Below are 25633 nucleotides of genomic sequence, written 5' to 3'. Positions count from 1 at the left end.
AGTCTTGGCTGGGTATCTCTATAGCAACAAAAGGTGGTGCCAGGGAATTCAAGGAAAACAAGAGCAAGGATCTGTTGGTGGAATTCTCAATGGGAGCCAATCAGGTTATATAAACAAAGAGCTTACAGTGTACTTAACTCATGCCCCTCAAAGGCAGGTAGAAGGAAAGGACAGCAAGCACAAGGATGATTGCCAATAAACAGTCATGTGGGCTCCCCTCCCTCTCTTTCTCTGTTAGAACTCCGTCTCCCTGTTGCACTTCAAAGCACCCTCTTGGTTCCCATCTCATGTGCATTCTGACACATCCAGGAATGAAAAAGTAGCCATGGGGAAGACCAAAGTAAGGAACATCCAGGCTAAGGTTTGGTATTGCCTGATTTTCTTATCTGCGTTCTCTTCCTCTCTCTTTCTATGCTATCTCTTCTACCCTGCCCAGAGTTTTACAGATTGACCAGAAGCAAATACCCCTGAACTCTGGAAAAGTCTGGATCAGCACTGGGAACTGAACTTTGTGACTTAGGCTCTACTGTTATACCTAGCTCTTCCACCCAGGGAGGCACCTCAGAAAGGAGCAGCCTTTGAAAAGAAAGAAGATGAAGAATTTTTCATTCATGACCAAAGCATTAGGGGCCAGATGCTTGGTTCCAGTAAAGCCACTGTTGAACCCTCTAGCATTGTGAAGGAGCCAGAAAACTGGCCTAACCAGTTACCAGATGATTCTCACAGCACATGGGGAGCCTTTGGGTGATGGACAGCTGATGAGTGGCTCTATAGATGTTCAACAATTTGGGGATGAGGCCTGAACCGTGTGGGACATTTTGCATTTTGGAGGTGGAGGAATAGTGACCCCATTGTACTTGATCTGTGAGAAAGGACTTGTGGCCTTTCAGGGCATTTCTATTCACCCTGGAAGTTTCTTGGTGGTGATGACTGATGGTATCAACTGCTGCTGATGGTCCAATGGGATGAGTATGGATGTATTTCCTTTAACTATGGAGACTGTTTTTTGGGTAACACGCCCTCTGCCAAAAGTTCACCCACACCAACAGTGGCTGAGGAGTATGCTGCCGGAGTATCAGACTGCTTGCTCTGCCCGCGAATGTGCACTGACAATCCTTTTCAAGCAGATACTGGTGATAAGAATGGGGAAGAATGATGATAGTTAAAACTACGCCAAACCATGTGAAATTTAGCTCTTGTGACCAGGATAACCCATGACACTGCTTAGAGAAATCGGCCCATTACTGAAGGAGCATTTTGGACTCAGTAGATTTGAGGCCTATAATCTCAGCAACAGTAAGTGAATCAGATGAAATAGGGGCATCGTTACCCTACTGAAGGTTTGGGAGGAAGTTAATAAATGAAATTAATAGGCAGCAAGTTTAAAACAAACAAAAGGAAGTATTTCTTCACACAATGCACAGTCAACCTGTGAAACTCCTTGCCAGAGGATGTTGTGAAGGCTAAGACTATAACAGAGTTCAAAAAAGAACTAGATAAATTCATGGAAGATAGGTCCATCAATGGCTATTAGCCAGGATGGGCAGGGATAATGTCCCTAGCCAGAAGCTGGGAATGGGCAACAGGAAATGGATCACTTGATGATTACCTGTTCTGTTCATTCCCTCTGGGGCATCTGGCACTGGCCACTGTCGGAAGACAGGAGAAGACAAGGCTAGATGGACCTTTAGTCTGACCCAGTATGGGCCGTTCTTATGTAAGTGTAACCCACTGGTCAAGTGTATGTTATACATTCTCTTCTGTGTCTTATCCCCAAAGGATGAGAGTCTGTTACAGCCAGCAGCTCTGGAGGCTTCTTTAGATCACGCTGTGGCGACTCATGCGTTTAGCTCTGGAGGTTCTCAGTTCAGTCCTCAGAGTTGGCCATCACAGTATCAGTGACTTTGGGGAGAGAGAAGAGGAGCAGACTTTGCTAGAAGCAATGCCCTAAGGGAACTGCCCCTCAGGCAACATTTAAATAGCTGCAGGTAGCTAGCCTTACCAGGTGTTCTCCTCTTGCCCAGCTCTCAGAGGGATGATTATGTTCCGGTTTGTCTCCACATGTCGGATTTCAACTGTGAATCCCTGAAGAGCAGGAGCAGTGCCCTGTGAATATATGGCCAACTCCAGCAAGCAGGACTCCATGCTCCATGGCAGGATGGGGCTATGCAGACTGAACTCACATCTATCCAAGAACCTGCTGGTGTTTAGGAGGAGAATGTCCCCTGAAGGAAAGAAGGGAAGAGTACAAGGGGAGAAGACATGAAAAGAGGAAACAAGAGGAAAGAGGGATTGAAAGAAGCAGTGGTGAAAAAGGAGAGGAGAAGAAAAGGCAAGAAAAAAGTAGAGAAGATAAAAAAGTGAAAGAAGAATTAAGTTAAAAAAGAAAGAAAATAAGTAGAGAACAGATCGAGAGAGAGAGAGAGGAGAGAAGAAAAGAGAGGAAAAGAAACCAAGAAGAGAGAAGGAAAAAGAAGGGAGGAGGCAACAGATATAATACTGGTTAGAAACACAACACAGACATGAGTAAGCGCACAAATATGAGGAGTCAGCTTAGCCTTGTCAAGCGGCTGAATTTCCTGGGAGTCTCACCCTCTGTAGTTAAAAGTGGCTTCTTCTGACTGTGATGGAAACAAAGCTAATTCACAAAGGGCCTGAACCATAAGAACATAAAGATTATGGGCCAAATCCCAAGAGGTGATGAATACCTGGGACCTAACAGTGAAGAGTGCTGAGCATCTACAATTCCCATTAAAGGCAAAGTGAGCTGAAAGGGCTTGGAATACTGCAGACTTGGGCCCCTTCAAATCCTATTAGCTACACGAAGAGTTGAATTTCCCTAGCTTTTCTCAGGGTCTGGAAGTAGCTACCTATGGAAGTAGCTACACTATGCACTGCTGACAAAACAGGAGGGACTTGCCAATAACTGTGGTTCTTTGAGAGTGTTGCCTTTGCATTTCAAATGTTGCAGTATGTGCATTGTATAAAAATGGGCTGTGTTCAATATGTATCAAGTCTCACATTGTACATTGCAGTATGAGCAAGGCTGCCACACAGTAAATATTCCATAAATCTATGCAATGTGCTCAAGTCTAGTGTTCTATAAATATATGGAAAAATCAATGGCTTTTTTAATATACACGTGATTCTTAGTGGTGTGTTCTCTAGAGTTCAGAGTGGGATTTCATGATGGTTTCATGTAAGCAGGTATAGTCTATGTGGCAGTCTGAGAGAGACAAGGGAGGATGGCCATAGACATCTGTGTGTGCATATGTGTACCCCTTTGGGAATAAACTGGAAGTTTGTCTACCTTCTATGTCTCCTCTGGATGAATGGTTCTCCAGAACTTGATGCTGCTGCTGCCGCACCAAGGCCCTCACTGAAGATGGTACCCAGTCTGGTTTTCCGAAGGTGTCCGTAGATGTTACCCAGGAGCAGATGGACCCATAGGTACAAGAGGTTTCTGGGATGAGAAAGAGAGAGAACTTTTCACTGGTGTGCCACCTGGCTCCAGGGAGGGTGTCAGCCCAGGATGTTAATGAGCAGATCTAGATTCATGAGTCCATTCATACATTCTAAGGCCAGAAATAACTATAGTGACCACATGTATGTATGTATATATGACATGTATGAATGTATATATGGTATGTATGACACAGGCCAGAGAACTTCCCTGAAATAATTCCTAGAACATATCTTTTAGAAAAACTACCTTAATTTAAAAATTGCCAGTAATGGAGAATCCACTGTGACCTGTGGTAAATTGTTCCAATGGTTAATTACTCTCACGGTTAAAAATTTATGCCTTATTTCCAGTCTGAAATTGTCTAGCTTCAACTTCCAGTCATTGGATCATGTTATACCTTTTGCTGCTAGACTGAAGAGCCTATTATCAAATATTTGTTCCCCATGTAGGTACTTATAGACAGTGATCAAGTCACCACTTGACCTTCTCTTTGTTAACCTAAATCAGGGGTGGCCAACCTGTGGCTCCAGAGCCACATGTGGTTCTTCAGAAGTTAATATGCGGCTCCTTGTACAGGCACCGACTGCGGGGCTGGAGCTACAGGTACCAACTTTCCAATGTGCCGGGGGGTGCTCAGTGCTCAACCGCTGGCTCTGCCACAGGCCCTGCCCCCACTCCACCCCTTCCCGTCCTCTCCCCTCAACCTGCAGTGCCTTTGCTCCACCCCACTCCCCCACAGAGCCTCCTCCATGCCACAAAACAGCTGATCGGGAGGGGGAGGCACTGATCAGCGGGGCTGCCAGTGGGCAGGAGGTGCTGGGAGTGGGGGGAGCTAATAGGGAGCTGCTGACATATTATTGTGGTTCTCTGGCAATGTACATTGGTAAATTCTGACTCCTTCTCAGGCTCAGGTTGGCCACCCCTGATCTTAATAAACTGAGCTCCTGGCATATATCACAATAAAGCACATTTTCTAATCCTTTAATCATCCTTATGGCTCTTCTCTGAACCCTCTGCAATTTATCAACAAAATAGTCTGTGACATCTCAGGTAAAAAGGAACTGTCAGAGGGAAGAGAGGAAGCTGCCCATGGATAAGAATGATGGAGATTCTCCTACCTGATGTGGGGAAAAGGCCAACCTAGGGAGACAACCCTGGACCTCTTTGGCCGGTGTAAATCAGCATACTTCCACTGAAGTCAGTGGAGCTAAACCAGTTTACACCTGTGGAGGATCTGGCCCACTTGTAAGTACAATCCTGAACAAGAGTGACATCCAGCATAGCAAAAGAATTGAAAGAGGATGGAAACAGACCCCTCACATTGTGGAACACAGAACTCAGGAATTTCTCAAATAGAAGAGCTGAGTGTATGAAACTCAGCGAGATGAGAGGTGTTATGTAAAGCCTCCACTCAATCCCGTAGAATGCGATTGTAAGATTTGTAACTTTTCAGTCATTGCTAGTATGATCATTAAGTTCTGTAACCTTTTGCAAACTTTGTAACTTTAGGTTTCAGAGTAGCAGCCGTGTTAGTCTGTATTCGCAAAAAGAAAAGGAGTACTTGTGGCACCTTAGAGACTAACAAATTTATATGAGCATAAGCTTTCGTGAGCTACAGCTCACCTCATCGGATGTATTTAGTGGATTGCTCAAATAAATTTGTTAGTCTCTAAGGTGCCACAAGTACTCCTTTTCTTTTTGTAACTTTAGTTATTGTTAGCATAGCCTTTTAAGTTTTGTAACTTTTGCGAGCTCTGTAACCTTTTCAGTTACCCTTTGTATGAACCTCCAAGCTTTGCAATATTCCAACACGCGATCAGAGGGAGTGAGTGTGTGGGGGAGATAAGGGAGTGTGAACAAAGGAGTGTATGTGGGACGGGGCAGAGAGGAACTGCTAGGAGAAAAGAGCCCAGAGCCAGGAGCCAGGTGTGTCTAATGTAATCTGCCCTGAGAAGGCAATCATGGGGTGCTGTAAAGAAAAGAAGAACCTGGTATGCATGAAAGGAACAAGGTCTGGGAATACCTCTCAGTGACAGACACAGAAGGAAAACTCAGTGTACGTGACAGGAGCTACCCAGTTCCACCAAAAGGAAGAAGGCATGCATGCAAGCCCCCTGCTTCTTGACCTGCTTGCCGGCCCGGATCCGTGACCGCAGGCGGACACACCAAATCTACTATGCTTCAGCTTCTCAGCTTCCTCTGCTGTCTCCGGTAACTCTCCACCTGCGTGAGTGTGTGGGTGCATGAGGGTATGAATGCGTTGAATGTGTGCGGGGATGAATAAGATCCATCCCTTTTCTGTTTGATCCAATAGTGGCATTTAATAAAACCAATATAAGTGTAACCCTGGGTTGGTTTCTAGGGAAATTGAGGTAATATTAGTGGTGGAGAATGTGGTCAACCACCAATAGGGTACACTAGTGGAAAGGGGTGACACGGAGTAGAGAGCTTGAGCGGTGCTTGCTGCCCCTTCCTGATTTTGGGCATGGTGCCGCTGTTTAGAAAGGGAAAGAGCCCCCCCCACATCCACAATGGAGGGAAAAGTGGCAAAATTTCCCCTCCTCCTCCTCCGGGCACACTCCAAGGGTGTTGACCCATGGGTCCCAGGGGCGGTTTCATCAGGGGACGCCATGGTGGACGTAGAAAATACGTACCAGAAATATTGTGAGTTTTAACATCCGGATTCAAAGACTAAGGATCGGGCAGTGGCATGGTTGTTGTGGCAAATGTGTTGTGCTTGGCAAACTGCTAAAGCTGATTATAATTCTGGAACTATGCAAGTGAGGCAGGAGTTGGAGCGAGTAAGGGTGGAAAGGGATATGTGGAAGGCACAAGAACAAGCGGCAGGGGCAAGTTGTCGGCAGCTAGAAACCTCCACTGTCAAGGCGATGGAGAGAGCTGAACAGGCGGAAGAAGAGAGGGAACAGTCTAAGGAATTGGACGTCCAGGTGGAGTGTTTGTGGGGACTGGTGTTAGAGCAGGGGACCCGTCTGGGCGGGAGAGCAGCAGGATCCCCGGGATCAGGGACAAAGGCGCCACCCTGATATGACCCCAGAGACTGGGAAGGGACATATGGTATGACCCAAACCCGGGATGGCTGCCAGATGGGCCGGGAGCTCAGCCAGCCCCAGTGGCAGCTGTGCAATGGTTAACTTTCCCAGCCCAGGGAGGGAGCCCCAGACCTGTAACTAGGGTGACTATGGAGGAAATAGCCTTGACCCCTGCAGAGATAACTTCTCTGGCTCAAGGGTTAGGGCCAGCCAAGGTGAGCACATTCTCGGAATGGGCATATCAGTTTCTGAGGGCGATAGAGGATCAGAGGAGGTTAAACACAGAGGAGGTTAGGAAGCTGTTGAGGACGGCATCCACAGTACTGGGGTGCGATATGAGAATCGCACTGCGGACGCAGGCAGCCAGATGGTGGCAGTCCCCATTTGCGCTGGTTTGCAATTTGGCTCAGAGAAAGGCACTGCAGGAGGTCAGCCGCCAGTATGCAGCAGGCTTCCCCACTCTGGGGAAGGCCCCTGACATCTTTGTGGAGAGAATGGTATTAGTGTGATTGTTAACTGGGCGGTATCCGGCCCGCCCAGGGGGGAGCGATCCCCAGGACCCTGTCCAAGATTGTGATTCCAATGGCCGAATTAAGGCTTATTGCAGCAATGTTGCCCAAAGATGTTCAGATGGCTATGGAAGTGTGGAGGCAGGGAGAGCCCCTAGACATATCACACCTTAAGGAAGCAGCACGCCAGACCACCAGAGCAGCCCCAGCGCCTTGACACAGGCACCACCAATCAGACAGCAGTCAGCTCCGCATACAGTTGTGGATAGCCTTAAAAGATCAGGGGGAACCCATGGGCCAATGGGACAGGAAGCCCATGGAGTCCCTAGCACTCCATTGTATTCAGCTGGGGTTGAAGCTCCTGGAGCTGGGGGGCAATATTGGGGCCAAAAAAACAACCTCAGACTGGGGGAGGGCCCGACTCCCTGAGTCCACTGGGAGAGGAAAGGGATGGACCTGGGTGGGACCTCTCCAGGTGGATTCGGGAGGAAGGTTGCATGTGCGCCTTCAGGTTGGGGGCCATATGAGTGCCCTGAGACATCTGAACTGGATTTTGTGGTGCTGGTGGACACTGTTGTGGCTGTCTCACTGCTTCCCTGTCCCGTGCCGGGAGTACCAATCCAGAGAACCATTGAGATCCAGGGATTTGATGGCACCTTGGCGCAGGGACAAGTGTTGGGATGAATGGTCACCCGGGTGGGGAATCTTACCCGAAGATGGCCCTTGATTTATAGCCCCACAACCACAGAACCAATTTTGGGCATAGATTGCTTGCAGGAGGGAGGAATAGTGGTTGATGGTGCTAACAAAGGTTTATGGAGGACCCCAAAGAAAGACTCGACCCCTGAAGTAAGGAAGGGAGATACTGGATTGCTGACGCGTAGTATGTTGGGAGAGGCTGCAGTGACCAGGGATAGCAAGGAGGAATGGAGGAAGCGTTTTCCCCAGGCATGGGCAGCCCACAAGCTGGACTGCGGTAAATGGACTGGGGAACCAGTGAAAATAGAAGGACCAGCAGTTCCCCACAGAAACAATGTCCTATCCCCGCTGCAGCACGTCAGGCTGTAGCAGAGACAGTTAGAGAGCTGGAAGGGCAGGGAGTAGTGAAAAGAACAACTTCCTCCTTTAAATCCCCCATATGGCTTGTGAGGAAAGCTGACGGGGTCTCATGGAGACTGTCGACTATCAGAGAGTCAATGTGATGACCCCCCAGCGGGCGCCAATAGTCGCAGACATGACCCAGGTGTTGCAAGACATACCAAGGGAAGCTAAAAGATTTTCTGTATTGGATTTGTCTAACTGTTTCTTTGCTATTCCACTTGACGAAGGATCGCAGGACCGATTCACGTTCCATGTGGATGGGGTATAGTATTGCTTTACCCATATACCCCAGGGATTTCATAGTGCCCCCGCTATTGCGCATAAGGTAGTGACCCAAATGTTAGAGCATCTCCCTCCAGGGGATAAGGGGTGGGTGGTCTCATATGTGGACGATATCCTGATTGGGAAGTGTGTCCATCGGGGACAGCTCAAGCATGTAGGGGGAACCACACCGACTCCATGTTCCTCTCTACGATAGCCTACGGTTTACAATGTTTAAGTCTTTTTCGCAGCTTCTGTTTTTCAGGGCACCAGAAAGAGCTGGTACCAGCTGAAGGACAACTGAAACATACCATGGTGCATCGTCACGACAAACTTCTACGTTGTCTTATGTTCTGTGTTTTGTGTTTTATGTTTGTCTTGTAGTGCTTGTCTCATTGCTAGCATTATGGTGTATGGGGTTTGGGAAAAGGGAAGATACCACATTAGGCAGGGAACAGCAACAAACCATACTCACAGCCCCTTTTAACTCTAACTGGACCCCTCCCTCTCCTTACCCCTCTGCCTCCTGCCAAATTGTCAATCACACACCTATCCCTGTGGTGGCCACCTCTGTCCAAAAGCCTGTGATACATCAAGTTTGTAACTACCTCTTTACCGAGGGTATGAATGCGTTGAATGTGTGCGTGTATGAATAAGATCTATCCCTTTTCTGTTTGATCCAATAGCGGCATTTAATAAAACCAATGTAAGTGTAACCCTGGGTTGGTTTCTAGGGAAATTGAGGTAACAAAAGGGTCTTGGAGCCTGGGTTCCAGCCTGAGCAGAAACATCCATACTGCTGCTCTAGCCAGCCCAAGCCCCACAAGCCCAAGTCAATTGACCTGAGCTCTGAGCTTTGGTACCAGAGGCTTTTCTTTGTCATGTAGACATACCTTAAGGGTTGTAAAATGGACGTCCTTCAGAACAGTTTCACCACCCCTAAGATGAGGCGGGGAGAACCCCTACCGACTGGAACCCATAGAGCTCATTCACAGTACTGAGAGCAGCACAGTATCCTGGCCAAGTCATTTTTCATAATCAGCATATTATAAACCAGCAAAGAACTAATTCGCTGCTGCTTTATCAATCTGATACAAGGTCCCTGCAGGGACATCAGCTGCCTAATGCTCTCATTCACACATATGCACAGTGAGATGAACAAGTATTGCAGACTAATATTCATTCAGGTTGTAATTATTATTATAGCATCTAGAGGCCTCAGGGGCTGTATATATTCTCTACTTCCCAATGAGGGACCCAGTCCAAGGAAGGAAGGACAATAGGAACCAGTCCCTAGGGAGAGAATTAAGGTTGGGGAAGTAACAGGGCCAGTCTTATGGACCGTAAGTGAAGGATGGGCAACAAAGAGCAGGGTAGAATTCAAGTTCGTTTGGTACTTTAAGGTGAGAATCTGCTAACTCTTCTTGATGGTTTAAATTTCCAGCTGTATACAAACTAAGGTTTTCCTGTGGGAATTTACTTGACTAACAACATAAGAAATGCCATACAGGGCCAGATCAGTGGTCCACCTCGCCCAGTATCCTGTCTCCAACAGTGGCCAGTACCAGAGCTACAGATGGAGTGTACAAAAAAGGGAAGCTGGAGTGATTCATCCCTATCTTCTCCTCCCAGCTTCTGGCAGTCAGAGGTTTACGGTTGCCCAGAGCATGGGGTTGCATCCCTGACTGTTTTAATTAATATCCACTGATGGGCCTATCTTTCATAAACTTATCAAGTTCTTTTTTGAAGTCAGTTATACTTTTGGCCATCACCACATCCCATGGCATTGAGTTCCACAGGTTAACTGTGCATTGTGTGAAAAAGTACTTCCTTTTGTTTGTATTAAACCTGCAGCCTATTAATTTTATTGAGTGACCCCTGTTTTTTGTATCATGGGAAAGGGTGGATAACACTTCTCTATTCTCTTTACGCACACAATTCATGATTTTATAGCCCTGTATCATATCCCCTCTTATTTGTCTCTTTTCTAAGCTGAACAGCTCTAGTCTTTTTTGCCTCCCCTCATATGGAGGCCATCTATGCCCTTGATCTATGCCCTTCTCTAAACCTTTTCCAATTCCACTATACCCTTTTTGAGATGGGGCGGTAAGAACTGGACACAAGGTATGGGCGCACCATGGATTTATATAGTGATATATATGATATTATTTTATGATATTATTTTCTATCCTCTTCCTAATAGTTCCTAACATACTGTTAGACTTTTTGATCACTGCTGCACATTGAGCTGAAGTTTTCACAGAACTATCCACAGTGACGTCAAGATCTCTTTCTTCAGTGTTAACAGCTAATTTAGAACCCATCATTATATATGTGTAGTTGGGATTATTTCTTCCAATGTGTATCGCTTTGTATTGATCAATGTTCAATTTCATCTGCCATTTTGTCACTCAGTCACCCAGTTTTCTGAGATCCCCCTGTAATGCTTCACAGTCAGCTTTGGACTTAACTATCTTGAATAACTGTATCATCTGCAAACTTTGCCACTTCATTATTCACTAGGGTGACCAGATGTCCCGATTTTATAGGGACAGTTCCAATATTGAGGCTTTTTCTTATATAGGTGCCTATTGCCCCCCCACCCTCTGTCCCAATTTTTCACACTTCCTATCTGATCACCCTACTATTCCCTCCTCTTTCCAGATTAGTAATGAACATCTTGAACAGCACAGGTCCCAGTAGAGATCCTTAGTGGACCCTGCTGTGTATCTCTCTCCATTGTGAAAACTGACCATTTATTCCTATCCTTTGTTTCCTATCTTTTACGCATTACTGATCCATGAGACCTTCCTTCTTATCCCACAACTCCTTAGTTTCCCTAAGAGCCTTTGATGAGGGACGTTGTCGAAAGCTTTCTGAAAATCAAAACACACTATATTGACCAGATCACCCTTATCCACATGCTTGTTGACAGCCACAAAGAATTCCATAGATTAGTGAGGTATGACTTCCCTTTACACAATCAGTGTTGACTCTTCCCCCCAAAAATTGTGTTTATCTTTCTGTCTGATAATTTTGTTCTTTACTATAGTTTCTGCCAATCTGCCCAATACTGAAGTCAGGCTCATTGGCTTGTAATTGCCCTGATCGCTTCAGGAACCCTTTTTAAAAATTGGCATTATATAAGCTACCTTCCAGTCATCTGGTAAAGAGTCTTCTTTCAGTGATCATTTACATATTATAGTTAGTAGTTCTGCAATTTCACTTTTGAGTTCATTCAGAAATCTTGGGTCAATACTATCTGGCCCTGGTGACTTATTATTGTTTAATTTATCAATTTGTTCTCAAACCTCTTCTATTAACTTATCAGTTGGGGTAGTACTTCAGATTTGTCTCCCAAAAAGGATAGCTCTGTTATGGGTATCTCCCCCACATCCTCTGCAGCAAAGACTGATGCAAAGAATTCATTTAGCTTCTCTGCTATGGCCTTGTTTTCCTTGAGTGTTCCTTTAACACCTTGGTCATCTAGTCACCCCACTGCCTCTTTGGCAGGCTTCCTGCTTCCAACGTACTTAAATTCTTACTGTTAGTTTTTGCATCTTTACAAAGTTGCTTCTCCAGTTTTTTTTGGCCTGCCTTATTACAGTTTTATACGTTTCCTGCCAGAGTTTGTGCACCTTCCTAGTATCCTCATTAGGATATGACTTCCAAATTTTAAAGGATTACTTTTTGTCTCTAACAGCCTCGACTACTCTGCCGTTTAGCTATGGTGGCATTGTTTTGATCCTCTTCTTGTCTTTTCTGATTTGGGGTATATACTTAGTCTGAACCTCTATCATGGTGTTTTTAAATAATCCCCATGCTGCTTTCAGGCATTTAACCCTTGTGAGAGCTCATTTTAATTTCCGCCTGACAAGAGTCCTAATTCTTGTATAGTTCCTCTTTTTAAAGTCTAATGCTACCGTGGTGGGTTTCTTTGGCATTTCCTCCATATAACAATGTTATATTTAATTACATGACGGTCTAATTTAGGACTAAATCTCCCCTTGTGGGTTCCAGGACTAGCTACTTCAAGAAGCAATCATTTATGGTGTCTAGAAATTTTATCTCTGCATCACACCCTGAAGTGACATTTACCCAGTCAATAGGAGGATTGTTGAAATCCCCCACTATTAAGGCTGTGAGTCTGTCATGGAGGTCATGGATTCCTTGACTTTCCGGGACCTCCATGACTTCTGCAGTGGCCAGTGTGACTGGCCTGGGGGCCGCCCAAGCTGCTCAGGCAGCCTCCGGGCCAGCTGCACCGGCTGCTTCTGGGGCAATATTGGGCCACCATGCCCCTCCCACCTAGCAGCAGCAGGAGTTTGGGTGTGGGAGAGGGCTCAGGGCTGAGGCAGGGGGCTGGGCTCTGGGTGGCGCTTACCTTGGGGGGGGCTCCCTGGAAGCAGCTGGTATGTCCAGCCCCTAGGCGGAGGAGTGGCCAGGCAGCTTCATGCGCTGCCTCTGCCCGCAGGTGCTGCCCCTGCCCGCAGGTGCCGCCCCCGCAGCTCCCAGCCAATGGGAGCTGTGGAGCGGGTGCTCTGGGCAGTGGCAGCGCATGGAGCCACCTGGCCACCCCTCCACCTAGGGGCCGCAGAAACATGCCGGCTGCCTCCAGGAACCGGGTAGGGAGCCTGCCAGCCCCCATTCCTCCCAGCACCAGCAGGGGTCCTGGGCCACCCACTGGCCCCCACCCCCCAGCACCTGCAGTGCCCCTGGGCAGCCCTCCCCACCCCCAGAGCACCCAAGTTTTAGTCAGGGATTAAACTACAAGTCATTGACAGGTCACGGGCTGTGAATTTTTGTTTACTGCCCGTGATTTGTCCATGACTTTTGCTAAAAATACCCATGACTAAAATGTAGCCTCAGCCATTATTATTGTGCTTTCTGAATTTGTAGCCTCTCTAATCTCCCTGAGCATTTCATAGTCACTGTCACCATCCTGGTCAGGTGGTTGGTAGTATATTCCTCTGGCTATACTCATATTATTCAAGTATGGAATTTCTATCCCTAGAGATTCTATGGTACAGTTTGTTTCATGTAAGATTTTTTAAATTATTTGTCTCTATGCTTTCTTTAATGCCACTCCTCCACCTCCGTGACCTACTCGGTCATTCCTATATATTTTATACTGTGTATTACCGTGTCCCATTGATTATCCTTACTTCTCCACATTTCCGTGATACCTATTATATCAAAATCCTCATATAATGCCGGTTCACCCATTCATCCATCTTAGTATTAAGACTTCTAGCATTTATATAGAAGCACTAGTCAATATTCAGTTGCTTGCCTTCAAGTGTTCTATTTAAATGGGACTCTATTTTGTTTGTTTATTCCTCACTAGTTTTTACCTGTACTTTACCAACTTCATTCCTAACCTCTTTACTAGAATATTGAGTTCCCCATTGACAAAATTCATCCCTAAGGGACTTCTCCACACCTGTTGGCTTTTCCCCACTACTTGCCACCTACTTGTCACTGTGGAAGAGGTTATTATTCTACTATAATATCCTGAGTAGATAAGTATAAGTAATTTGTAATTACATTAAAAATATAATTATCACAGTAGGTAAACTCAGGAAAAATACAGAATATAAATATGTAGTTCTTTGTCCTAGTAGTTTAGGCCAGGTTATGAACCCCTTATTCACCCAGACTGGTGAGCAGTTTGCTCATATGAGAACACTCATTGAAATCTGAAGGACTATTCATGCCAGCGACTGCTCACCTACATGAGGTAAGAGAGTTTATAATGTGTCCCTATTGTTATTATAAGTAAATATTTATATCTGGTAGCACCCAAACAGGGCCAGAAAACACAATCACTATGTTTGCAGTGCTACAGTTGAACATTGGAGATAGCAAACTGAGGTCTGAGTAGCAAAAATGCCAAACAATTTTCCATAAAGTTTATTTAAAAATAAATATTTATGGAAAATTATTGCATTTTAAAATATCTTACCAAGTCTTGAACTTGTAGTTACAGATATTAGAGCAATGTATTCCTAACTCCTTTAATATACAGCCACATAGCAAACTGCTCCACTAATAAAGTAAATACAACAACTACTTTCACAGTGACAAGCAGATGATTTCCCCACTTGCTCCAGGTGTACAAAGTTGGATGGAGTCCCATCACTTCTAGGTTGGGAGGGTTCTGATGTCTGGGAGAGGAGTAACAAGCTTTACAACAGAATGGAAAATTGTGAGGGGTTGACATCTGGAAAGAGATATCAAGGGCTTATTGGGGAAGGGCAGTCTGAGCTGTGGCATGAAGGGAAATGGTCGGCAATTGGAAGGGGATGGCTAGGGCCATTTACAGAGCAAGGAAGTGTTGGGTGCACATCAAATAGTCTGAGTATGAGGGAATATCTGTCCCAGGTTAAATGTGCATCTGCTCCTCAGGTGGCACATGACAGTGGAGGCTGGGATGCAACTCTTTGACTAGTACCTTATAGTTGGGATGGGATTTGGGGAACCATTCCTGGGACAAGAGCAGGGATTATTTCATCTATGTGGATCTTCTTTTTCCACAGACCAGGGGATGGGGGGCCAGAGCCCTGTACGTGGAGATTATAAATTCTGAACTTTGCGTTTTAGACACTAAGGGGAACATTTCACAAGCTTAGGACTTGGTTTTTATGAACTGGTTTTCTTCCACCTTGTCAAAGGCTCATTTTCTTCTTGGGGACTAAGGGCAGTCCTGCTCCCATTGAGTCAATGGACGGTCCCTTCTAGCCCTACATTTCCATGATTCTATGACTACATAGCATATGCCTGCCTCCCTGACTACACCAGTTATGCAGGTAGGTTGGTGAAGCGTGCAAAGAGATAATATGAAGTATGAGCATTGCTTGCCAGACAATCAATCATCTATCCACGTGCTTACATGGCCCCATCTCTGTTGTATTTGTGCAACTCCCAAGGATTCAAAATAGAAATAATAATCTCTCTTTTTTTCCTTCCCAGCCAATAAAAGAGGTAGATAAAACTGATTAATTTATAGGATTTGGTGGCTTTGTTTATATTTGCTAACCATATCCCACTATTTGTTATGGAAACTCGTGTTCAGGTGAAGTAAGCAAACTGTCTTCCCTGAAAGAAATTCATATGATAAATGAGTTATGCAAGCTGGGACCAAGTTTACTGATTTGAAAAAAAAATACAGAGCCCTTTTTGATATGTACAGTTGCTGAGTGTTTTATTAATTATGACACCCAATTGAAATCAAGAAGAGAACTCTTTTTGGACGACCAACTGGATAGTGCATGATGCAAATTTTGTTGAATGGATGCATTAATTCAATATTTCTGTTTATGTCTGAGAAACTGTGGGGTGGGAAAGGAGGGAGCATAAACTAAAGAGGAATTATTGTAATGCTATTGAAATAAAAATATGGTTCCCTTTAAGGCTGAACAAATCCAGTTTTCTCCCTCATTGCCAAAAACTGCTCCTCCTCTGTGAGGGATCTCATGATTCATAGATATTTAGGTCAGAAGGGACCATTATGATCATCTAGTCTGACTTCCTGCACAATGCAGGCCACAGAATTTCACCCACCACTCCTGCAAAAAACCTCTCACCTATGTCTGTGCTATTGAAGTCCTCAAATCGTGATTTAAAGACTTCAAGGAGCAGAGAATCCTCCAGCAAGTGACGTATGCCCCATGCTACAGAGAAAGGTGAAAAACCTCCAGGGCCTCTTCCAATCTGCCCTGGAGGAAAATTCCTTCCCAACCCCAAATATGGCGATCAGCTAAACCCTGAGCATATGGGCAAGATTCATCAGCCAGATACTACAGAAAATTCTTTCCTGGGTAACTCAGATCCCACCCCATCTAATATCCCATCACAGGCCATTGGGCCTATTTACTGTGAATATTTAATTACCAAAACCATGTTATCCCATCATACTATCTCCTCCATAAACTTATTGAGTTTAATCTTAAAGCCAGATAGATCTTTTGCCCCCACTGCTTCCCTTGGAAGGCTGTTCCAAAACTTTACTCCTCTGATGGTTAGAAACCTGTGTCTAATTTCTAGTCTAAATTTCCTGGTGGCCAGTTTATAACCATTTGTTCTTGTGTCCACATTGGTCCTGAGTTTAAATAATTCCTCTCCCTCTCCTGTATTTATCCCTCTGATATATTTATAGAGAGCAATCATATCTCCCCTCAACCTTCTTTTAGTTAGGCTAAACAAGCCAAGCTCTTTGAGTCTCCTTTCATAAGACAGGTTTTCCATTCCTCGGATCATCCTCGTAGCCCTTCTCTGTACCTGTTCCCGTTTGAATTCATCCTTCTTAAACATGGGAGAGCAGAACTGCACACAGTATTCCAGGTGAGGTCTCACCAGTGCCTTGTATAACGGTACTAAAACTCCTTATCCCTACTGGAAATACCCCTCCTGATGCATCCCAAGACCGCATTAGCTTTTTTCACGGCCATATCACATTGGCAGCTCATAGTCATCCTATCATCAACCAATACTCCAAGATCCTTCTCCTCCTCCGTTACTTCTAATTGATGTGTCCCCAGCTTATAACTAAAATTCTTGTTATTAATCCCTAAATGCATGACCTTACACTTCTCACTATTAAATTTCATCCTATTACTATTACTCCAGTTTACAAGGTCATCCAGATCCTCCTGTAGGATATCCCTATCCTTCTCTAAATTGGCAATACCTCCCAGCTTTGTATCATCCGCAAACTTTATTAGCACACTCCCACTTTTTGTGCCGAGGTCAGTAATAAAAAGATTAAATAAGATTGGTCCCAAAAACGATCCTTGAGGAACTCCATTGGTAACCTCCCTCCAGCCTGACAGTTCACCTTTCAGTAGGACCCGTTGTAGTCTCCCCTTTAACCAATTCCTTATCCACCTTTCAATTTTCCTATTGATCCCCATCTTATCCAATTTAACTAATAATTCCCCATGTGGCACAGTATCAAACACCTTACTGAAATCTAGGTAAATTAGATTCACTGCGTTTCCTTTGTCTAAAAAATCAGTTACTTTCTCAAAGAAGGAGATCAGGTTGGTTTGGCATGATCTACCTTTTGTAAAACCATGTTGTATTTTGTCCCATTTACCATTGATTTCAATGTCCTTAACTATCTTCTCCTTTAAAATTTTTTCCAAGACCTTGCATACTACAGATGTCAAACTAACAGGCCTATAGTTACCCGGATCACTTTTTTCCCCTTTCTTAAAAATAGGAACTATGTTAGCAATTCTCCAATCATATGGTACAACCCCTGAGTTTACAGATTCATTAAAAATTCTTGCTAATGGGCTTGCAATTTCATGTGCCAATTCCTTTAATATTCTTGGATGAATATTATCTAGCCCCCTGATTTAGTCCCATTAAGCTGTTTGAGTTTCTCTTCTACCTCAGATATGGTAATATCTACCTCCATATCCTCATTCCCATTTGTCATGCTACCATTATCCCTAAGATCCTGATAAAAGGGCCTCTCCACTGTCCTCCTCCCACTTGCTTTCCAGGACATCGGGTTGGGTTTTATTACAATGGGGAGGTAATGACAGCTAATTGTTCATCTTCTTCTAGGCATTTCACATCCTGGAACAGTTTCAAAAACTGCTGAATGCACAAGGAATACATACAAAAAGAATGAAGGGAAACAATTTAAAATAGAAGGCAAAAATATGGAAAAATTGCCCCAGTCACCACAAGAGGAAATTTTAGTTGCCATGGAACTGCAATGAAGACACGTACTCCATAGGATTCCAGCCAGCACAGACACACCACTTCAGGGAGGAATTCCACACTGTAAGATTCCTAGGTGACATTGACAGGGTAGTGCCATGAGGATGTTCTCACTGCAGGAGGCCAACTCCTAGCTGGCCCTTCAGGGCACTCACACTATTGCATAAGAGAATAACTTCTCTGGTATGTGAACAGTAACAATACACTTATCCTGCTCTAACGGAAAGGGTCCCCTATCAGAAATTGCCTCATGTAGTAGCCTTCCCCCTTTGCTCTTTCCTTAAGCAGAGCTATGGTGGGAGTGCAGACAAGAAAGGACAGCGTTCCTGAAGCCTTGTGGGTATTGAACTGTGCACACGCTCCACACATGTACAGAATCCTCCAAGAGTACCACAGCTTTGTACAGTTATCTACCTTTCTAGCAGTGCTTGGCTTATTCTCTCAGCCCTTCACAAATGTGGGCACTCATCCAACTACTCCTGGTACCACAGGAAGCCCAATTCATCCTACCTTCCTTGCAGCTACTTGCTCAGTCCTGTTCAGTTTTTGCAGACAGATGGGAGAAAGAATTTCCTTTGAAAATAACTTCACTCTGTATTACTGCCATGGAATTTATTTTCTATTTGATGAGGAAACAGTTCCATTAATTAGCATTTACTTCAGGGACTCTACATATTCTAGTGATTGTTTTCATAGTGTGTTGTTGTTTTTGTTCTGGGCTTCCCACCACAGAAATGGAGACAGTGCCTTAAGGCTACACTAGCTTGTTTGAGTCCGTTCCATTCATCCTATGAAAGCCAGCAGCTTGGCTTTCTGGTAAGCCGACACACACATGGAGATGGGAGGCTTCTGATTATCAAGGAGGGCAGCTCATCCCCTCTGATCGGTGTGGGTCCTGCTTATGAGATAGGAAGGACTAAAGGGACAGGAGTTGTAGTACCTGGACTGGAAGACTGATCAGATGACACCATCACATTTTTGCCTTGAGACAGTCTGGGAGGGGGACTCAGTAAAGAAGGGTTTTTCTCATATAATCCAGAGCAGGACACAGCAACTGTAACAAAACAATAAAGAATGGGGAACGTTTAATGTTTATATATATATTGATCCAGGCTTAAAATTCTCAATTCCATTACAATAGGAACATCCACCCAGCACAACCCATTTTAGTGCAGTATATCGCACCAAAATCTGCCCTCATCCTACAGTTGCAATACAGTGCTCCTCCAATGAGGTCTTCATTATAGCAGTATGGCTCCCAGAGATGCACACACTACAGCAACATAACTCACCTAATGATGTCCTCTTTAGTACAGATATATTCTGCCCAGCTATGCCCTTGTTATTGCAACATACCCTTCAAAGATGCACTTGCTATAACAATATACCCCCAAAGTGCCCATGCAACAGCAATATACTCATCCAATGATACCCTCCTTATAGTGTAGCCATCTATTTGCCTAGTGATGTTTTGGGTGTGTTTCTATACACAGGAGGAATATATAATTTTAGAAGTGGCTGGAAATGAGAAGGTGGAGGCAACATCATCTACCCACCAGCAACCCTTGAGTCACCAGTCATGAGTGAATGCTTTGCAGTTCACAGTCTGAGACCTACTATTCCAAAACATTTGTAAAATAGTTTTACTGTGACATGTGACATACAGAATACATGACAGGATGGTATAAACGCTTTATGAGCATTCATTTGGGACCTGCATAACTTACCTCATGGGTTCACCATGCATTAACGGTGCCATGCTGATAAAACCTTTACACCACTGTACAAATCCAGAGTCTCTCTTTATTGCCTTTCAGAAAGGCTGAGATTTTCAAAGGAGCCGAAACCAAACAATGTTCTTGTATTTGCCAGATGCCAATTTTAACTGATGTCCTAGTTGTAGGTGCTCTCCATTCTCCAGTGAAAACGGTGTTATATTGATTCATATTAGTAATTCCCTTGTACTATGTCTATTTGAGGGATGTCTTTGTTATCTATAGCCACCACAGTAATGACTCTTCCTTTTGCTCCTTGCTTGGAATGCATTTTTTATTCACATCAAATTTTAGGCAGATTTATGGGAGTGGGCTTTGGTAATTGTGGTGAAAAGACCAAGTCTTAGAACATGTCAAAGGACATAAGAATTATTCTGTACCCTGAATAACCCTCATTTCCCATGTTTTAGAGGAAATAACAAAAACACCATGGTAAAAGTGACCTGTTTTGAGCAGAGGTGTTGTCCTACTGGATCAAATTCTTGTCATACTAGAGATGACCCTTAGTCTCCATCATCCACTAGGGAATGCTTTGCAGTCCATACTGTGACAGTTTCGAATAGAGGAGCTCTCATACTGCAGCCAACCCTTGTCATAAAGGAGGTAGAGCCTTGGTCTCCACAAACCACAGCCAAAGATCTCATGATTTTCATGCTACGACCAAAATATACAAGGACCTTCATGCTTTATGATCTGAGCCTGTGATACGTGATAAAGAATTATCAGGAGGAATGTCTAGAGCACAAAGAAGAGAACATTCCCCAAACATTGGAAAGTGGTTGGGGAGTCAGAGAAGCCAAAGGGCTTAACCAGGTACTCCTAGTGGCCATGAATGGAACAGAAGGATGTCTTCCACTTATCCTCCCAGACGTAGATCAAGTTGTACGCATCCTGCAGGTCAAGATTGGTGAAGACCTTTGCTATGCCAACCCATTCTAAGAGCTCATTGATCAGTGGAAGAGGATACTTGTTCTTCATGGTAGTATTATTCAGGGCATGATACTCAACACAGAGGAGCAGTGTCCCATCTTTCTGTTTAACACACAGGATGGAGGCTCCTGCAGGGGATTTGGCAGGCTGGATGAAGTTCTTAGCCAGATTTTCATCCTGGTAATCTCACAGGGCCTTGAGCTCAGGTTCCAATAAAGGGTAAATGTGCCCAAAGGGGATATTTGTCCATGGCTGGAGGTCTACAGGGCAGTTGTAGGTTGGTGTGGGGGTAGGACATTGGCCTTCCTTTTATCAAAGACATCTGCAAGCCACTATACTGGTTCATCAATTCCAGCCAAGTATTGTCTGAAGCTGAGGTAGTATTGAGGAGGAAGGATGCCTTTCCAGGGCTGGGGTTTCATCTTCTCCCTGCTGGGTCTTCCTAGGCATTGCAGCCATCAAAACCCAGAGCTGTTCCATACCTCCCACATCAACCACGATATGTTTGAATTGTGGAGGGTGAACCAGGGGAGGTCCAATCTTATCCGAAAGTGCAGCAAAAGGATCAGGTAGAATTGCATAGTTTCCTGGTGGTCTCTAGTCCCGACCTGGAAAGGGGCTTTCTCATAGGAGACTGTCCCAGGAGGTCAGCATACTGCTGTGAGTGGTCTCTGCATGATCTGGCACAAGCTTCCTCTGAATGGGCAACTGACTGACTCAAGCAAAGGCCAAGTCTCTAAATTTGCCAGACACCCCCGAGTCAATCAATGCAAGTGAAATACAGCTTCCTTTGGGTGTGGCACAGGCCCAGAGCTGGAGAGGGAACCTGCAGATCTGGTTGGCAGGGCTCCACCTGTGCTGGGGCACATGTAGGCAGCAGAGGGGATCTGTTTGGAAAGCTTGCTTCTAATAAAACACAACATTACAGCTGATGAGGATTGCTTCTGCCTTTGTCTAGCCCATTTTGAAGTCTTTATGTTGAAAAAAGGACTCCAATGTCAGCACCTTTTTTATTTTTTGATTCACTCTGGAGAGTCAACTATTCACTGGCACCAGTGGATTGCTTGCAAGATATCAACAACGATAACTTTCTTTCTTCAGAGAAGTTATTCTTCTGCGATGTTTAAGAGCTGACGGACAAAGGACATGTTATACCTAACTTGCTGTAGTAGATGCTCTACCTGATTCTATGGGCCATGTGTGAAATTCTTGTAAGTACCTAAGGGAGTTAGGCGTGCATCTCCCTTTGAAAGTCAATGGGAATTGGGTGCCTAAATCTCTAAAGCACGTTTGAAAAATCTGACCCTTTGATAAGTAGTTTTTTGGTCTTTGATCCTCTAGTGATAACTGAAAACGTCCCTAAATTTGCCAGGTAGTGTAGAAACAGGGATTTCCTTTTGGATGGTTGGTAAAAAGGATCTTTCTGTGGCCACAGAGTTAGGACATAAGCAGAGGGCAGCAAACCGGCACACAACTCTAATACCACACTGTAGATAGACAGCAGCAACCTTCCAGTGCAGACATTTCTCTTAGGTTGCAACTCTGACTCTCAGGAGTTACTTGTGTACACAGTAGAGGGAGGCTAAGATCCACTTCCCTGGAAAGAGAAAAGGCTAGTACCCAGCCAAAACACCCATTCAGTCCTTGGCTTCTCTGTAGAGACTGCCAATACAAACTAGGAACTATACTGAGGCCACCATGTCATTTCACGATCAAATACATGAGTTTCAGATGGTAATGGGATTTGAACCTTGAGTTGAAAGATCCCATCTCTGCCTGATCATCTGGGTGCAAGGATGGCCGCAGCATCGGCAACAGCAAGCGGCATTGGTTAACGAACCCTCAAAACTTGTGGTGATTGTCATCAAACCACTCTGGCAAGGGGATTTTCAGACCATAATCCAGGGCTGCCACCATGGGTGGGCTCAAGGGTCCTGGAGATATCTGGACTTGCACTCGGAGAGAAGCGTTCTATAACTGCAGCTGGGCAATTTGATTCTGGAGGCTCTGGAGTAGGGACGTCGTCTCTGGGACTGCAGCACCCAGGTGCTCAATCGAGGCCAGTAGGGTCTGATACAGTGGAGTCTGTGCAAACTGTCAGCTGCTGGTTCCAAGCAGTCAGGCCTGGTGGTCGGAGAGGAAGTTGAAGCCAGGTGATCAGAGTCCACAGATAAGCCAAATTAGTACTATAGCTGAAGTCCAGATGCAGGCCAAGGGTCAAAGCTGGGTGATCAGAGTCCATGGGGTCTGGGGGTCAGGAGGCAGATGCAGGTCTGAAGCAAGGTCAGAACAGGGTACGGGCAAGGCTGGAATAGGAGGAACAACCGGCTGGCAGTCTAGAGAGACTGTTGCCTGGTGCCTTGCAGTGTGGGTTCCTGGCTGGGTAGTGCTGTTGCGCAGACTAATTTGCAACTCTGGAGGGGTTGGGGAAATACCTGAGCCTGGGGTCATCTGACCCAAGCTCTGCTCAGGGATAGGCTGCTGCCACATGCCTGAGGGCTGAGTCACTGCAGGCTCTTTTGCAAGGGTGGGTCATGGCAGCTGAGTGAACAGCACTGATCTGGCTGTGGGTTTGCCTCACAGCCTGCAGGGAACACCAGAGGCACCAATTTAAGTGAAATGAAACAGGGCAGGAAGGTGAGAATAGAGGAAATTTATGAAAATTCTTTATAGAAGTAAAATCTCCCTCTAAAGAACCTATAAGAAGAAACAAATAATAGAGTAAATGTAATAATATTCCACTATCAGCATAAATACAAAGGAACTTTCAGCACTGACACAAATTCATCATCTTTGCTATAATAAAGCACAGTATCCAGGATTATTCACTACTAAGAAACAACTCAATTTCCTCCATTTTCTTAAAGCAAAAGCCTTTGGGGACTGTAACAGGGCCTCCTTGCTCCTGTTTCTGTCTCAGTTGACAAACCACACGGAAACCCTTGCTGGTCCAAAACCTTGTGCGGTTTATTTATTGTAACCCTTCTGCCCGTCAGAGTTGGCAGCAACAAGGGCTGGGTTCAGTATCTAGGGGTTCCGTTTCAATAACGCAATGCAAAACCGGCTCAAGCCCCCCCCCTCCCCCCCAGTGACCTGGGACAATTACATACCACCCTCCTGGGCGCCTCTAAGAGGCAATACTTCCCCCCTCGCAAGCACAGAGTCTGAGTGTAGCAAAAGCCTTTTAATAAAGGAGGGAAACAATGTGGCATTTTGTTGGGGAAACACCACAAACAGGATTTATAACACAAACCATGAGCAAAAGACCCACCCCCAAGTAAGTTTGGCAGTGTCCTTTTCCTCTCAGGGTCTTAAGTCCAGCAACCCAAAAGTCACCCCTCCCACAGTTGCTCTCCTTGGTCAGCGCAGCCCCAGAGTTCAGAAGTTCATCTGCAGAGTTTACCTCCCAGCCTGGGTGGAAGGTATGGAGAGCATCTTACATGCTCCACTGCTCAGGTCAGTTGTCATGCCTCTCCATGGTGTTCTGCTGCAGTCTTCACCGCCAGCTGCACCTCTCCGCTAGCCGCTCAGCGATATGTCTTCAGGTCCCCCCTTTAACACAGCATTCAGTGATTTCAGCTGTTAGTAGGGGGGCTCCAATGCTAGCACACTCAGAACCACTAGCCCAAAGTGGGTCTAATGCTTAGACCTAGGTACCAGTGATTTCAGCTCTGCAGCACAGAGTCAAAATTAGCTGTTATTACACAGTGGGGAGAGAGCAAAGAGGTCAAAGTAGTATTTAGGGCCCTCAGAAGGAGACCTATACATACACATCCTCTCTCTCAGTTCACAGGGCTTTGGAACCCATGTCCCTTGCCTAGCGAGTGCTACTTAGTTGAGGGCGAGGCCCTCCTTCATAAAATGCCAAGTACAGTTCTACTGTCCTTGAGTCACATAACCAGGATAACAACACTTTATTACTCATGCCCCAATAACAAAGAGACTGGGGATTCCACAGCAGCCAAGGTGACCATTCGGGCGAGCAGTCCCATCATGCTAGGCAGGGTGGGTGTGCCCATGCAAACGAGATCAGCCTCTGAAGTCCTTTTCCACAACTCACCCCCAGATGAGTTCTGGGGGTAGAGCTCATTCTGACTCTGCTTACATATTAAGGAATTCCACCACCTTCACAGCATACATAGCACCTTTAACAACCAGGACCAAGCAATCACTCCCCCCCCTTTTCACTTCCTTCCTGTGCCTATTTGTGGGCTCTGGCTAATGGCTTAATTAGCCTTTCTGCCCTTCCCCACCCAAAAATTAGGCACAGCTCTGCTTAGTCAGCTCCAATCTGCCTTGCCTGATTGGAGCTGCTGTGAACAGAGTGTTGACTCAGGCTTTCATACCTAGCACTCTGTCACAGGGACCTCCACGATTTAGATGTTGCTGTTTCTTGTGCTGTATTTCACCACAACACCAAGGAACCTGTATCAATTTGTCCCCCTCAAAATAATGAGTATCCAAATTTTCTTCCTTCCGTCTCACAAGTTGCAACACCGGTTTATGTGATGGCAAAAATCCCGATTTTAGGTTTCTGGTAATGTGGTGATCAGAAATGGTGTACTTGTTTTGTATGATGTGTTGTTGGTATTAATTTTGCTTATGCCATCTGAAATGGCATTGATCTTTTTCACATCTATGTGACCTTGTAAACTCATGTCTAATTTGATGCCTACTGTCACCCATCAGTCTTTTTTACTGTTACTGATTGCTAGGATTCTCTCTCTCATAAAGTGTACTATTTCACATTATTTTCCCCCAAGCTATATTAACTTGCATTTTGCAAGGACTAATCTAGTTTGTTAC

At 45.1% G+C, this 25633-nt stretch overlaps 1 protein-coding gene across 1 annotated transcript in view; it reads right to left on the bottom strand.

The window, feature by feature from the left end:
- Nucleotides 1-25633, bottom strand: part of LTK (leukocyte receptor tyrosine kinase) — a 164847-nt gene that overhangs the window by 88883 nt on the left and 50331 nt on the right. The window contains exons 2-4 of the mRNA XM_077819984.1: nucleotides 19063-19176; nucleotides 3311-3463; nucleotides 2003-2225 (exon numbers count right to left, since the gene is read on the bottom strand). Of these exons, the coding sequence (XP_077676110.1) occupies nucleotides 2003-2225; nucleotides 3311-3463; nucleotides 19063-19176 (490 nt within the window). The remainder of the gene's footprint in view (nucleotides 1-2002; nucleotides 2226-3310; nucleotides 3464-19062; nucleotides 19177-25633) is intronic.

This window comes from Eretmochelys imbricata, chromosome 6, assembly GCF_965152235.1.
Source record: "Eretmochelys imbricata isolate rEreImb1 chromosome 6, rEreImb1.hap1, whole genome shotgun sequence".
In the NCBI taxonomy this organism is placed as follows: domain Eukaryota; kingdom Metazoa; phylum Chordata; order Testudines; family Cheloniidae; genus Eretmochelys; species Eretmochelys imbricata.
This window is presented reverse-complemented; position numbering and strand designations above follow the sequence as displayed.